The sequence below is a fragment of the Sciurus vulgaris genome, assembly GCF_902686455.1.
Source record: "Sciurus vulgaris genome assembly, chromosome: 5".
NCBI lineage: Eukaryota > Metazoa > Chordata > Mammalia > Rodentia > Sciuridae > Sciurus > Sciurus vulgaris.
In genome coordinates, this window is record NC_136465.1 from 8,898,397 (window position 1) to 8,914,753 (window position 16,357).

General features: G+C 34.8%; 1 protein-coding gene across 20 annotated transcripts in view; it reads right to left on the reverse strand.

Moving 5' to 3' along the window:
- HMBOX1 (homeobox containing 1) overlaps positions 1-16,357 on the reverse strand; it is a 152,123-nt gene that overhangs the window by 57,829 nt on the left and 77,937 nt on the right. For all 20 annotated transcript variants that reach the window (XM_079139968.1, XM_079139967.1, XM_079139960.1 and 17 more), the window contains one exon: positions 11,741-11,826. In XM_079139968.1, the coding sequence (XP_078996094.1) occupies positions 11,741-11,826 (86 nt within the window). The remainder of the gene's footprint in view (positions 1-11,740; positions 11,827-16,357) is intronic.

The window sequence follows — 16,357 nt, forward strand, 5'->3', positions numbered from 1 at the left end:
TCCAAGGATATTTATTCAAGGAAAACACTGGTTAAAAACTACTATGTGACATTTTTTACTTAACTGACTCCCATGTCCATCATACTAATGCCACAAAATACTTGAAAATCAACATTCCTGAAATCACCATGAAAACCTGGTATGGCTTAATAGCCATGGAGAAGAGAAAAGCTTTGGAGTTCCCCAAAACACTATTCAAAGGATTATCATTATTTGACCTGTCTGGCAATTCTCTCAAAACCCCCATTTGCAAAGTTTGCCTTTAACTGCCCTGACTCAGATGTCACTTGGTGTGAACACCCTTTTCCTCATGGAGGAAAGATGGAACGTATTTTGTTGAAAACAATCTGTGGCAATTGTTTAACACTGCATTGGCCTGAGATGATAACTAAAGTAATGAGACCAAAATACTTTAAGGGAAAAGCTGAGGAATGAGCTGGTATCCATGAGAGTCTGTGAAAAGCTGTGACATATTCCTAGGCCACAAATATGCATAGGGCTGTGCACACACCTAATACTATGTGAATGAACAGGAGAGATCTGTGACGATCCCAAGTTTTACTTCAACTAGCATTATCTTGATTAGGCAATGATTTCTTAGCTGTGACACCAAAATCAAAAGCAACTTGGACTTTATCAAAATAAAATTTTGTGTGCTTCAAAGGACACTATCAAGAATGTAAAAAGATAACCCACAGGTTGGAAGAAAGTATTTGCAAAGCCTGTATCAGATAATGAACTTGTGTCTATAATATTTAAGAATGTGTACGACTCAATGTAAAAACTAAACAACTCAATTAAACTCAAAGAATCTAGCAAGATATTTCTCCAAAGATGATGTGGGAACTAAATAATAAGAACAGGAATAGATGCTCCACATGGTCATTAGTCACGAAGGAAATGCAAATCAAAACTACAAAGTGATGCCACTTTCACAACCACTAGGATAAGTATAATAATGTGTAGGTGAAGATTTGAAGAAACTGGAACACTTATACTTTGGTAAGTGGTTTATGGAATGGAAAAGTTTTGGCAATTCCTTAAAACACGAAACACAGAATTGCTATATGACCCAGTGATTATATTCCTGGATATATTTCCCAGAGAATTCACTCACAAATATTCACGTCACCATTCATAAAATGTGGCATATCCATGTAATAGGATACTACTTAGTAATATAGATTACAATAGGGATTAACTTGGAAAACATTATGCTAAGGGAAAGGAAGGCAGACACAAAAGTTTCATGTAACATATGAACATCCACCAACTTGTCTATAGGTAAATTTACAGAGACAAAAGGTAAAAGTGGTTCTTGCCAGGGGTTCAGGGTTGGAGGACTGAGGAATGACTAAGGATGAGTATGGGATTTCTATGTTGAACTATATCTATACAAAAATATTCCATTTTTGTTGGTCCACTTTCTTGGACAGTTAACATTTAACAAAGGATCATGGATCAAATTTTTATAAATAAGATACTCCTGGGGACACTTATTTCCTTCTCCAGGTGGAGGCAGGTGTTAGTGCTCATCATTTTCATTTGTTTTGATCCAGAATTCCTTTTATTTTTTTGTACTGGGGCTTGAACTTAGGGGTGCTTTATCACCGAGCTTCATCCCCAGTCTTATTTTTTATTCTGAGACAAAGTCTTGTTAAGCTACTGAGGGTCTTGCTATGTTGTTAAGACTGGCCTTGAACTTGAGATCCTCCTGCCTCAGCCTCCCTTGTAAGTGAGATTAAAGGCATGTGAAACTGCAACTGGCTTGATCCAGAATTCCTAACTGATTTTGTCTGTTTTACGGTATCATTAAAAAGTTTTTTTTTTTTTTTTAAATTAATCATTACTGTTTTGTCAGGGGTTTAGTGGTCAGAAGTGGGTTAGCAGTGACCTTCAATCTTTTAAAGTTTGATGATCTGATGGGCAAAAAAACAAACAAGAAAATACCCCATTATCTTATAATTAAATTGGTCTCATTAAATTTTCTAAGGCTTCGGATCTTTTCCCTTTTTTTCTTTTTGGTACTAGGAACTGAACCCAGGGAAGCTTACCACAGAACTACATTCTTAATCCTTTTTATTTTATATTTTGAGACAGGGTCTCCCTAAGTTTCTTAGGGCCTCACTAAGTTGGTGAGGCTGGCCTTGAACTTACGATCCTCTTGTCTCAGACTCCAGAGTCACTGGGATTACTATAGTGTCACTGTGCCTGGCTCTCTTTATAGGTCTATCCTTTGAAAATGTTTTGGTTATTTTGCTGCTTCATAAAAACTGTATGAGCTCTTCTGATTTATCATACATACCGTTTTTGCTCTATATGCTGCAAATAACTTTCAGTGTGAATCTTGTCTAAAGTGCCCTTTATTGGGTATATACCTAAAATTTTTGTACAGTTAAATCCATCCAACTTTATCTTTTGACAGGGGGGCTTTTCCTATCTCAAATAAAAATTGCCAATAACTTACTTCTAACAGTAGTGTAGGATCTTCAGCATGCATAGGGAAACTAATTTATTCCTCCCATTTGATGTTACTATCTATTTATTTGTTCATTTTCAAACATAATACATGAGAAAACATTACATTATTACCTTACAGATTTAAAATGCTTCCTTTATTTAAGTTGAATTTCCTTTCAAGGATCTATTATTAAGTTCTGCTCTATACAACAGATACATTTATCTATCTGATAACATGATTCTTTATTAGTTACTCTAACCAAACGATGTATTTTAGTATCTGGTAGGGCAAAATTTCCTCAGACTCTTTCCTGACATCCTTAAAGAATCTTATTTCACCCCCCACATTTTTTATTGGTACATTACAGATGTACATATTGATGGGAATTGTTTTACATATTCTCACATGCATATAACAATAAAATTTGAGCAATATCCCTCCCCAGCACTTCCTCCCTCCCTCCCTGCCTCTTACCCCTTGATCCCTTTCTTCTACTGATTACTGATCTCCCTTTGATATCCAGAAGATCCACCCCCGCCTTTATTTTCCTTTTCCCTCTCCAACTTCTGCATATGAGAGAAAGCATACATCCCTTAACCTTCTGAGTTTGACTTATTTCACTTAGTCTCTAGTTCCATCCATTTCCTTGCAAATGCCATAATTTCATTTTTATTTATGGCTGAATAAACTCCATTGTATATATATATATATATACACACCACATTTTCTTTATCCATTCATCCATTGATGGTTACCTAGACTGGTTCCATAGTCATAATATTAGGAATTGTGCTGCTATAAATATGGGTATGCAGGTATCACTATAGTATGACTAATTCTTCAGTGTATATCCTGAGAAATAGTTTAGTTGGGTCACATGGTGGTTCCATGCCTAGTCTTTTTTTAAAATATTTTTTTATTATAGATGGACACAATACCTTTATTTGTTTATTTTTTTTATGTGGTGCTGAGGATTGAACTCCGTGCCTCACCCATGCTAGGCAAGTGCTCTACCACTGAGCCACAACCCCAGCCCCATGCCTAGTCTTTTGAGGAGCCTCCATACTGATTTCCATGGTGGATGGACTAATTTGCAGTCCCACCAACAGTGTAAAAGTGTTCCTTTATCTCCACATCCTCTCCAGCATCATTTGTATCCTTAATCACTGCCATTCTGACTGGTGTGAGATGAAATCTCAGTGTTGTTTTGATTTGCATTTTGCTAATGATGTTGAACATTTTTTCATGTATTTGTTGGCCACTTGTATTTCTTCTTTTGAGACATGTCTGTTTAATTTGTTTCCCTTTATTAACTCAGTTAAATGGAGTAAAGTTTTTTGAGCTCTTTATATATTCTAGATAATAGTGGCTGTCAGAAGAGTAGCTAGTGAAGTTTTTCTCCCATTCAGTGGGTTCTCTTCACATTCCAGTTTCCTTTGCTGTGCAGAAACTTTTTCATTCAATGTTATCTCATTTATTAACTCTTGGAATTATCTCCTGAACTTTAGGGGTCCTACTGAGAAAGTTGTTGCCTGTGCCTAAAAACTGGAGTGTTGACCCTACATTTTCTTCTAGAAGTTGCATATTTTCTGATCTAATTCCAAGATCTTTGATCCATTTTGAGTTGATTTTTTTGCAGGGTGAGAGCTAAGGGTCTAGTTTCATTCTTATAGCTAGGGACAACCAGTTGTCCCAGCACTATTTGTTAAAAAGGCTATCTTTCCTCCAGTAGAGCAAACTGTTGATGAAGTGAATCTGACTACGGCAAAAAAATTTTTTAGATGTTTATTTAATAACTTGCCCAAAGTTAAAAAACTAGTTAAGTAAAATCTGACCTCTGATTTTACTGAAATTCTGATAGTCCTCCATCAAAATCATGCTCTTGCCACCATACTATACTTCCTTTCTATACTGAATTGCTATGTTAAGAAACACTGGTTTTGCAGCAAAACAATAAAAACCAGGAGCCTGACTATGGGCAAATGGGTCAAATTTCCTTTAGTCTCATTTTTCTCATCTGTAACTGGAAAGTTAACACCTGCTTCTCAAATATACAAAACAGTTAGCACAGCATCTAGCACTTACTAAGTGTTAAATAAATTATAGCCAAAAATAAAACCCCTTTAAAAAAAAAAAGCTTAGCTTAGAGTGTGCACACAAGTAAAAAGCAGAGCCACTGGCTACCTATAACTCACTTCCGTGGTCACAAGTTGTTCTGGTAGGAACTCAGCATAATGATGAAGCTGAACCAGACTGAAAAACAATGTGGTCAAACAGTGGTTTAAGAAATATTTTTCTTACTTAATATTATTAGGTCTATTAATTATTTTAACACACAGCACTCAAATGTTTTAGGACGTTTTTTAACTTCTGGACGAAAAAGACAAACTGGAATGAACTGTCCTACAAAAACTACTTTGCAATGAAAGGGCTTGGTAGGACCAAAAAATATAGTCAAATTTAACTGAGGGTGATATTATGATATTAAAAGTTTTTATGGATCTGGGGTGTGGCTCAGTGGTAGAGCGCTTGCTTGCCTAGCATGTGTGAGGCACTGGGTTCAATCTTCAGCACCATATAAAAATAAATAAATAAAGGTAATGTGTCCATCTACAACTAAAAAAAATATTTTAAAAAAAAAGCTTTTATATAAGCTCCCTCCCACCAAATTTAGCAACTTTAAAACTTTATAGGCCTCTCAGGTACAAAGGGTCCCAGTTGTAGTTTGGTTAATTAAAGTTTCACTTCCTTACCTAACTAGATTTAGTAACTACTCATATTAAATGTAGTATTGATGATGATCTGACACAACAAACTGTTAGCCCAGCACAGTGGTGCATGCCTATAATCCCAGGAAGGAGGATCTCAACTTTGAGACCAGGCTTGACAATTTAGCAAGACCCTAGGAGGGAGGGAGGTAAGGATGAAGGGAGAAAGGAGGGAGGGAGGGAAGAAAGGAGAAAAGAAAAAAAAAGAAAAACAAAAGAGAAGAAAGAACGGACAGATAAGCTGGGAGTCTAGTTCAATGGTAGAGTACCCCTGGGTTAAATCCCTAATACTGCAAAAGGAAAACAGAACAACAACAACAAAAAATTATATGTAGCTAATGATATTAATCCTTTGATTTAAAATCTATCCCTAAGTCAAACAGTAAGAATTAACAGGATAACTCCTTCTGTCTCAGAGTCTCCCAAATCTGGGATTATAGACATGTGCCACCATGTTTGATTAAAGTAAGAATTTTTAAACCACAGAATAGTGTCTGTTCTTATTCTCCAGAGGATATGAGAAAATTCTAACATATACTCTGCAAAAACAGATATAATGTTGGTAAATAAAGTCCATTCAAAGAAAATGTGAAAAGGTTCCTTCTAATATAAATGAAAACTTTCAATTTGGAGACAGATAGATACATCTCATATGTAGAAACCTGACCATTCTGTAGATAGATAATAGCCTTCAAACGAGATCTACTTAAAAACTGGTAAAATCCACTATGTAAGAACTGATAAAAATCTTTTTAAATGAGCAAGATGAATTAAATATTACTCATTATAGGAAATTTCCATAGTCTGTTATTTATGCTCTATTTGTAATGTAGATAAAAATCCTACTTTTTAATAGCAACTTTATTCATAATTGCCAAAAGTTAAGAGCAACCATTATGTCCTCCACTAGGTAAATAAATTGTGGTATAGCTCAACAATGAAATATTATCTAGCACTGAAAGGAACTGAGTTATTGAGCTATTAGAAGGCACAGAAAAACTTCAATACACTATTCTGTGTGACACTGTAAGGACAGATTTTTGTCCAAGCCCTATGTATTGTACAGTGCTACAGAAGGAACCTGATATATAAACTATGCACTTCAGCTGACAGCAACGTGTCAGTGTAGGTTCACTGACTCCAACAAATGTACCACTCTGGATGGTGACAGTGGGAAGGTTCGTGTGGGAGGTGAAGCAGGCAGTATATAGGAAACCTCTGTACTTCATTTTGCTGTGAACCTTAAACTACTTTAGAAAAAAAAAATTTTTTTAAAGAGGAAAACAGACACTTTAGTTGGTCATTATTGATTAATTGGTTAGTATTATCTGGTCTGAGTTCTCTGATTAGGAAAAGGATCAATATAGTAATTTTGACACCTTTGTAAAGAAGTTATTATATTGTATGTGTAATATTTTTGTCCTTCATTTTAAAAATAGATAAAAAAGCAAGGTGATTTGAATATACCTAAAACACTTCTAGAAACAGTTCAGAACTTGACTTTACACAAATTCTTACATTTGGGGAATAAGAATCACTAGATATAGATAAGATACATGTCTGTTAAGTGTACTTCCATCTTAAAAATAAAATCTGACAACTAGGAAAGATACCTGGAAACTGCTATAGTCTGAATGTTTGTCCCTCCACCCCAATTCAAGTTGAAATCCTTACTTCAAGGTAATGGTATTAGGAGATGGGGCCCTTAGGAGGGGATATGGGTCATGTGGGAAGAACTCTCACAAATAGAATTAGTGCCTTAAGAAAAGAGGCCCAAAAAAGACCCCTCACCTCTTCTACATGTGAAGACAGCAAGAAGGTGCTGCCTGTGAGCCAGAAAGCAGGCTCTCATTAGACAATGATATACCATGATCTTGGAATTCCCAGGCCCCAGGGACTATGAGAAATAAATTTGTATTGTTTATAAACTACCCAGTTTTGTTATCAAAATAAAGGACTAAGATAGAAAATATCTGGTTAATGCCCCTTGTTATGGTTTAAATGTGAGGTGTCTACCCAAAACTCACATGTGAGACAATGCAAAAATGTTCAGAGAAGAAATGATTGGGTTGTGAGAGCCTTAACCCAATCAGTGAAATAATCCCTGATGGGATTAACTGAGTGGTGCTGGAGGAGGTGGCTCATCGGGGGCGCGGCTATGGGATATATATTTTCTATGAGAAGAGTAGAATCTCTCTCTGCTTCCTGATCATCATGTGAGCTGGTTCCCTCTGTCACACTCTTCTATCTTGATGTTCTGCCTCACCTCCTGCCCTAAGGAATGGAGCTGGCTATCTAGGAGACCTCTGAAACTGTAAGCCTCCAAATAAACATTTCCTCCAAAAATTGTTCTGGTCAGATCTTTCAGTCATAGCAGAGAAAAACTTGACTAAAACACCCCTCATCTTTAAAGTATGGAAATGAGGCTCTAGATCACAAGGCAATTTAATGGCAGAAAAACCAGAATCTTGGTATTTTGTGGCTTTTCCATTGTATTACTATAATTTGAAAAAATACATATATATATATATATATGGTGAGTTTCTTAAAATTCAGAGTTGCTAACTATTTTTTTTCTTCTTCCTTGTATTTACTTTTTTCAGAGGACATGAATCCAATTAGTACTTTTCTTTGGTGATAAGCACTCATCAAGCTCTATCCATCTACTCATTTAGTCTGTTTGCCTGATTTTTTCCCAGAGGTCATTTTTTAAAAAAATTATGTTTTCAAAATTTTTCAACAGCCTAAGAAAACATTTTACCTTGATAGTGAATACAGAATACATGTGTTTATTATTAAAGTGAAGGTTATGCTCACCACCCACCCCCATTGTTAGTTAGGATTTAGAATCTTGGCCGACCTCTTACAGAGGTAAAAGTCCACTCTCAGTGGGAGCAGCTGTGACTGTGGAGGAAGCTACAAATAACATGTTGGGAATTCAGCAGGCACTGTTATTATATCCTGTTTATACTGTCATTTTTCCTATCAGTAGGATATTATTTATACAGACCCCACCCATGAACTTCTTGTTTATCTTATTATAGAAATCCTCCAAATCTATAAAAAGAAATTTTTGTGCTTGTTTCTGGAACAGCACATGTGTTATAATTTTTGCACCTCAATACACGTTTTTACTTAGCATTTTTTTTGGTTATGCACCATTCGTTCTCATTTTTATCTTAAGGTTGATTTCAAGTATTAGAGCCAAACTTAAATGACTTTAAGAGAATCTGTTACAGGACAAAATTCCAAAACATCACATTCTAAACTTTATTTTTGGGGTAGACAGATTTCATTGGGTAGATGTTCTTTTCAGATAAACTTGATTAATTTGTTTCAAGACAGAAAACTGTGTCTATACAATGTTCACATGTTCTAGGGAGTGAACAATGGTTCCCAGGCTCATCCTATCCTAGGTATGTCAATTATGAAGGCCAGCCTTTATTTAGGCTCTCACTAACTTTCTATTCTCTGTGAGCAACTCTGTCCTTGTTAGTTAGCTTGATGGCTGGACAAGTGGAGTGAAAAATGCAACATAATAAATAATACAGAAGCAAAGAATGAAAGCAAATTGGCCAATAGCAAAAATATGCCAATCTGGTTAATCATGATCTTCATATTCTGGCTCTGTAGATTAAAAATGTATATACAATTTCCTTATGGGTCAAAACTCATGCAGCATTTGTTGAGCAAATAATTCTTGGAGAGGTCAAAATGCACAATTTTTCACATGTATAGTTTTGTTAACATCATCAATAATCCCTTTATATTACAAAGTAGCTCTCCAAGGTAGCTAGGTAAACAGGAAATGTTCAGAGTGCAAGAACAAGGCTAGATTCTGGGAATGTGTAGGCAAAGATCTCTTGCCTTCGAAGAACATTCGTCTAAAATGGTAACTAAAATGAGCACTAATGCTTAGGCCAGGGAACTTTTGAGTAACTACACTCAGAATGTGAGAATTACATGCTAACAGCATGACGATAATGACTGAGATAATCTTGAAAAGCAGGAATTGATAAGGATATGATGAGGAGGTAAAAGGTCTCCTATGTAACAACCAAGGATTCAGAAGTACCTAACTGAGCAGAATTCTGGAAGCTATAGGAGTTTGGCTGAATTTGGTTGGGAATTAGGTTGAATAGAAGATAATAAATGAAAGAAAGCTAGAGTTGCATTACATGGAATTTCTTTTCAGACAGTGGAGAACCACCAAAGATATGTGCCCAAGGAAGAATGAACCTAGCCCAACTTTCTGAAGTAGAAATGAAAAGGAAGAACAAATTGGGGTGCGGCTGAAATGGGGGAAGGAGATTTTAATACTACTAAATCCCACAATTACAGTAGCAAAAGGAAGGTCCATGTGTGATGACAGATAATAACTGTCTAAATGTATATTTAACTCTTGCTTTCAAAAACAAGAGCTGGCATACTATTAAGTGAGGCAATGTTAAACAATGGAAAGTTTATTAGTCTCCAAGAATAATATTTCTCAATCCTAAATCACTTGGAGATGTGGTTAAAATATGAATTGTTCTCAGTAGGTTTAGGGTAGTACTTTTGTATTTTTACATTTCTAAGAAGCTCCCAGGTGATATCAACACAGCTGTTTCTCGGACTATATCTTGAGAAGCAAGACATGAAGACATCTTTCAGTTTCCTTCTCCAAAATGACAATATTTGATGTATCATGTTTAGTCCATTATGGTATGGCTAGTGCTTTTAGATGTGCCTAAGAAATGCTTTTTAAAGGAATCTTATTATGATTTGCATCAATGTTGGATGGGTTTCAAAGCCACTACTTTAAAAGTTCAAAATGATTAAAGGTTCAGTGTATATAACACATTCAGAATTATTTCCACCTGAACAACATCAACTTTGTAATAATGTACTACAATTTTGTCTAAAAGATATGATTGCTTCTGGTCATGAAGGTTGAATTAAAAGTGCAAAAGGACAACATTCAATCTATTCACAGCCTGCCACATCAGTTTCAGTAAAACCTGTGTAACTTGTCCTTATACTGGAGTAAGCGCCATGACTTAGTGCTTAGTCCACTAAAGATAAAGAATTTAAAATATTTTATTGATAAACACCTAAAGGCAATAATTAAATTCACATCCCTCCTTGGGTTTAAGACTTCTAGATGTGTTGGGAGCTGTGGCTCATGCCTATAGTCCCAGCAACTTGGGAGGCTAAAGCAAAAGAATCCAAGTTCAAGGCTGGGCTCTGCAACCTAGTGATACCCTGTCTTCAAAGAAAAATAAAAAAGGGGCAAAGCATATAGCTCAGTGGTAGAGCACCCTGGATTAAATCCCACGTATCCCCCACCCCCAACTTCTATATGAAAGGGCATGTCTTAAAACTCTCACCATGAAGAGGAATGTGTCATTTACAAAAATGTATCCCTAGTGCAATAATATATAACTCTCTCTCACACACACACACAATCATAAAAAAGACTAGCTGACTTAGATATTTGGAATGAAAGTTAACACGCCTAAATCTTAAATTTTGTTTTTAACCAAATTAATACTCAGTAACAACCTTTTAGGTAAATTAGTTTCAATATGTACCAATATCTACAGAAGAGAAAGACTATCTTAAAATTGGAAGATACTACTGAAGATCAGATCGAAGTATTTCATTACAGAAATACAGAATTTCATAAAGAAAATTGTGGCACAGAGGATGAAAACCCCAAAGTCACATAGGTTTCTAGTGCTATGTTGAAAAAAAAAAAAGGAGAGGAAATCAATTTTTATCTACCAATGTCAAACATACAACACAGTAACTACAAAATGTAGCTGAAAGAGTTTCTGGTTCCTGTAATGACTAAGGCACAGTTAATATTTTAGATTCTTATAAATCACTGAGATGCAAGAAAAGGACCACATACCAACAAAGACAAGACATGCTACAACCAAATTTAAGAACTTTAATAAAAATGCAATCTGAATAGAGAATGACACATATACACCACATATTAAGGATGGGTTTTGGGTGGGGGTGAAGAATGGGATGGGATATAAAGAACAGAGAAGACAATGATAACACTTATCTTCTCAGTAATGGTTTGAGGAAAGCTTTCACACAGAAAAGTGGTTACAAAATCCCCATAGCTTCTTTGCCCTCACAAATCACTTTTTAACTGGTAAAATAAGGGACTTGATTTGGAGGACTTGCAAAGGTTTTATAAATATGAAATGTAGCTAGCAGTTGGATGTGCATGTGTCATAATCTGTTACAATTAAAACTAGAGAAACCTATTTTTAGGCATAACAGCGAATTTTTTGCTTATTACAAATGCTATAGAATTTATGAGCACAAGTAAAAAAATCATTGGAGAGGTTCTGTGATAACACAGACAATGATTTTATATCACAGGCATACATTATTATGCCTAAGTTGACAAATCTGCACTGCAATGCAGAAATGCAAATAATATTCCAACATCTGCACAGAAGGCAGAGACGAGACATGATTCCAGAATAAAGGGCTCTTCAGTTCTTACCTGTTACCTGTGCAACAACTGCTTGGGAAATCCTCCGATTGGCAAGAAAGGCTTTGATTTCCTCTTTTATCACACTGCTGTCCCTCCTAACAAAAACAGAAGACAAGACCAACAATGTATGTTGAAGGTAGAAATCCTCATCTTTGCTAAAAGAAAGGTGAAGCAGAGAGGAGGGGAGAACACAAAAGAAAGGACACGAAAATAAAAAGGTAAACAGACCAAACTTGTGTGAAAATATGAAATTACAACAAACCAAGAACACCAAATATTTGAGTCCTTAAACATCACGCCATCAGACAGACACTTCACTGATTGTCACTGTAGACATCAGTCTGTAATACCAGAGATGGTTCATTGTATGCTGTATATAACTTACATTAGGAACAGGGATGCCACATAGTATATACAGAGTTTCTTTACTGGTAAGTGAATATATATTATACAGAAATTCTAGAAAATTGAAAAGAAGCAACAATAAAAATCAGCTGTAAATAGACTGTGGGTCTGTATACTAACTAAGCAACTGTGTGCACAATGTTCACTTAAAAATCTTTAAAATGGGGCCAGGCGTGGTGAGGGGTACCTGTAATCCCAGTGGCTTGGGAGGCTGAGGCAGGAGGATCCAGAGTTCAAAGTCAGCCTCAGCAAAATAACAGAGGTGCTAAGCAATTCAGTGAGACTCTGTCTCTATATAAAATACAAAAAAGGGCTGGGGATGTGTTTCAGTAATCAAGTGTCCCTGAGTTCAAACCCTGGTACCCACTGCCCCCCCCCAAAAATCTTTAAAATGGTTAAGGAAGAAATTGTTATATCATTCTCACAGCTGAAAATAACTAGCCATTTTAAGAAAGACTTTTGCTTTTTAATTTGCCTTGTTTTTAATGGGATAGGTGGAATACTAAACTTTAATACTGAAAAAGTATGTATTAATTTTCTATTACATATACTTAATACTAAAAACTACACTATATTCTACATTTTGAGGATTACATATTCTAGATCTATTTTTTCCATTACTAAAATGCCTATTAAAAATTTTTACTTCTTTAAAAATTCAACAGATTCTCAGAAGACCAGACTTTCATGAGAAAGACAAGTTCCAAAAGGCAAGACTTCTGTTTCTCCACCAGAACAAACAGAATACCTACATATAATCATATTTAAACTCTTAGAACTGACCAGTTTCTCTTTGAGTGCCTATTCTTCAAAAAGATTACAAAAAAAAAAATAAAGTCCTGATTTTGTTCAGGTTCAAAGTAACACAGGACAGTGCTAAGTTATTATCTAATACAGCAGTCAGCTAATTATGGCCCATAATCTGAATCCAGTCTACCATCTGTTCTTACATAACCTATAACTTAAGAACTATTTTCTCAGATGGACATTTGCAATCAGTTTGAACAAAATATTAGCCCCTCATTACATTCTTCCCATTACTGAGCCTGTATTTTAAAGATTGTATTCAATTATTATTATTTTATATTGACATTTTATCAATAAATATCTGTGGCCATTTTCTTTTTCTCTCATATATAAGGTTCCACACTATGTCCTCTAGGACATATCATTTAGGCCACTGATTCTAAATTTTGCTCATCACAAAATGTTTACACATTGTTTGGTGAATGAATCGCAACACTCTTTAAAGGGGCTTGATCTTTCTGTAGGTTATTTGGAGAAACTAAAGAAAAGTTCCTATGCCAAAATAATCAGTGATGATACAATTGAGATCGAGCACTTTCAGTCCTTAGTGAAGAGGTGTTATACATGATATTGGTGGATTCCATGCCCTCTTTTGGAATTTTGGAAGGAAAAAACCAAGATAATAGTGATGAGTTTCCAATCTATAACTCTACAGGGTATTTTTAATCTACTGGCTAGAAATCCTAACCAAAAAGATTCTTATAGGAAGAAAATAATCAGCTGCCTAATACCACTAATTTCTCATAGTGATTTTGATTTGAATGCAGATATTGGTTAGGTTCTTACCAAAATGCCTGTGTGCATATAAATCATTAGTTGAGCTACAGATAACATTAGCAGTATCTATTCCAATCAACTTCTGTATATAAAACAAACATTTGGTGTCTGAAACGATTATAAAATTAATTTGAAAAATTTTAAATGATTGTATTTCAATGTAAGAAATAATCTTCTAGGAAAACAAAACTGTATGTAAGACAATAGTTGTGCAGGTTAAATGAAAAATGTGCTTTTGTGGGAAAAATAAGTTAATGGTATTTTCCTGACAACTGATTTATATTAGAATTTAAATATATTTATTTTAAATCAAATTCACCTAGAGCAGACACTAAATCAAACAGAAGAGATGGCACTGCATAATTCTAACAGGGAATATCCAATTTGTGAATTATTCACAGTCTTGCAGAATGATATTACTAAGGACTGCAGCAAGACTGAATGAATCCTCAAAGTCACAAAACAGCAATTCACATATATCTCATTGTCTGTATTTTCAGATATTCTGCAAGTTTCTAAAGTACTCATGAGTTTAAACACACACACACACACACACACACACACACACACACATTATATATGCACACATACTTCCCCACCAAAACAAAACAAACAAACAAAAAATCTTTTTATCGTTTTTCCCAGAGAGAAGTTTTTTGAAAGAAAAATGTAAGACTAAAAAAAGATAGGGTGGGGGGCAGCGCTGGGATGTAACACAGTGGTAGAGGGCTTGCTGAGCATGCATAAGACACTGAGTTCAATCTCCAGTATCAAAACAAATAAACAAACAAAAAGATAAGGGAGTAGTGGCAGGGTGGCCTCCTTTAGCTCAGTGACTGAATGTTTGACTACCAACCCTGAGGCCTTGGGTTCAATCCCCACCATGACTAAAAAAAAAAAAAAAACAAAAACAAAAACCACAGGTATATGGAGACACTTCGGTTTCATCATCAGGTAAAAAGAGAACTCCTTCAAAGGGCTTTAAATTTTTTTCTCCAAGAAATGAAATTAAATACTGGATAATATTAAATATTTATATATGCATGTATATTATACATAAATTTTTTTCAATGTAAAAAAATTGTGAAATTGTAAAAGTGCTATATAAATGTTGACTATTATTTTGTAAAACTTCAGACAGGACTCCAAGAAAAGATGAAACAAATGATCTACTATAACAATAAAAATACTGAAGTAAATATCTGTACCAGGTAAACTAAGACACCATGGAAATAGTTCTACAACTCTTTCATTTATTTGGTTTTACTAAATGTATCTTCAAAATAATAACAGCATTCAACTTTCATTGTGCCAAAATCTTTTAAGTATTAAAAGAGTTCTATTCTACTGGACTTGCTTTGATATTTAAACTTTCAGGTATCCCTCTCATGCTCTCCTCATTTGCAGCTTTCTTTAATCACCTGACTCTTATTCTCATTGTACCCTGTGAAAGTCACCAGTTTAAAGTGAAAACTTCATTTACACCAAATCTAATTCTCTTATCTTTTCCTATGCCTTATTTCATCTGAAATTTGACATATATCACCCCAAAAATGAACCCCTTCTTTCTCCTTTCTCTTATAAAATCTCATACTCCTCAAGTCTTAGTGAATTAAAGTGAAGAGTAGTCTGATGTTTGATTTCACAGCTTAGTTTCAAGACAAGTTACTACTACTACTGGATTTGCTTCTAACCACTTGAAGTTCAGGTCATCACCTTTGCTACATTTTTCAAACCACTGCTATCTTAGAGTCATCTGGGTGATTTTCACATCAGAATAAAATCTCTTTCTACTCTCCACTGCATATATTATACACATATACATTCATAAATAATAAATATTTATTTTAATAATAATAAATATTTATTTATTTATTTATACATACATACATACATACATACATACCAGGGATTGAACCCAGGGGCACTTAACCACTGAACCACATCACTAGTCTTTTTATATTTTATTTTGAGATATGGTCTCGCCAAGTTGCTTAGGCCCTCACTAAATTGCTGAGGTTGGCTTTGAACTCACAGTCCTCCTGCTTTAGCCTCCTGAGCCACTGAGTTTAAGGCATGCCTTTATTTTTATAACTTCCTAAACTTTCTACTGTTAACTTGCTATTTTAAGGAATTCACAGCAATACCTCTTTATCAAATCACCACTTTTTTAAAGACACAATTTAAATGTCAATTATTCAGAGAAGTTCTCCTCATGTCAAGTTAAAATAAAAGATCTCTTTCTATGGCTAACTTTAACATTTCCATTATACTACTCACATGCTAATATATTACATGCTATTCTTTATTATAGTTGTTTCTAATCTTATCTCTCCTACTAGTCTGTAAAATCCTTAAGCTCAAAGTCATCATGGGGTTTATATAAAATAAAATTTAATTCATAAAGTGAGTGAACAAATCAGTGGTAAGTGCTTGTCTCACAAGTTTGAGGCACTGGGTTTGATCCTTAGCACCACATAAAAGTAAATAAATAAAATAAAGGTATTGTATTCATCTACAACTAATGGGGCGGGGGAGACGGGAAGAGAGAGAGAGAGAGAAATAAGAAAAGTTGTAAATTGGAAAACCTGATCTAGATGAATTATAAAACAGCTTTAAATTCTTATTCTCAGGTAT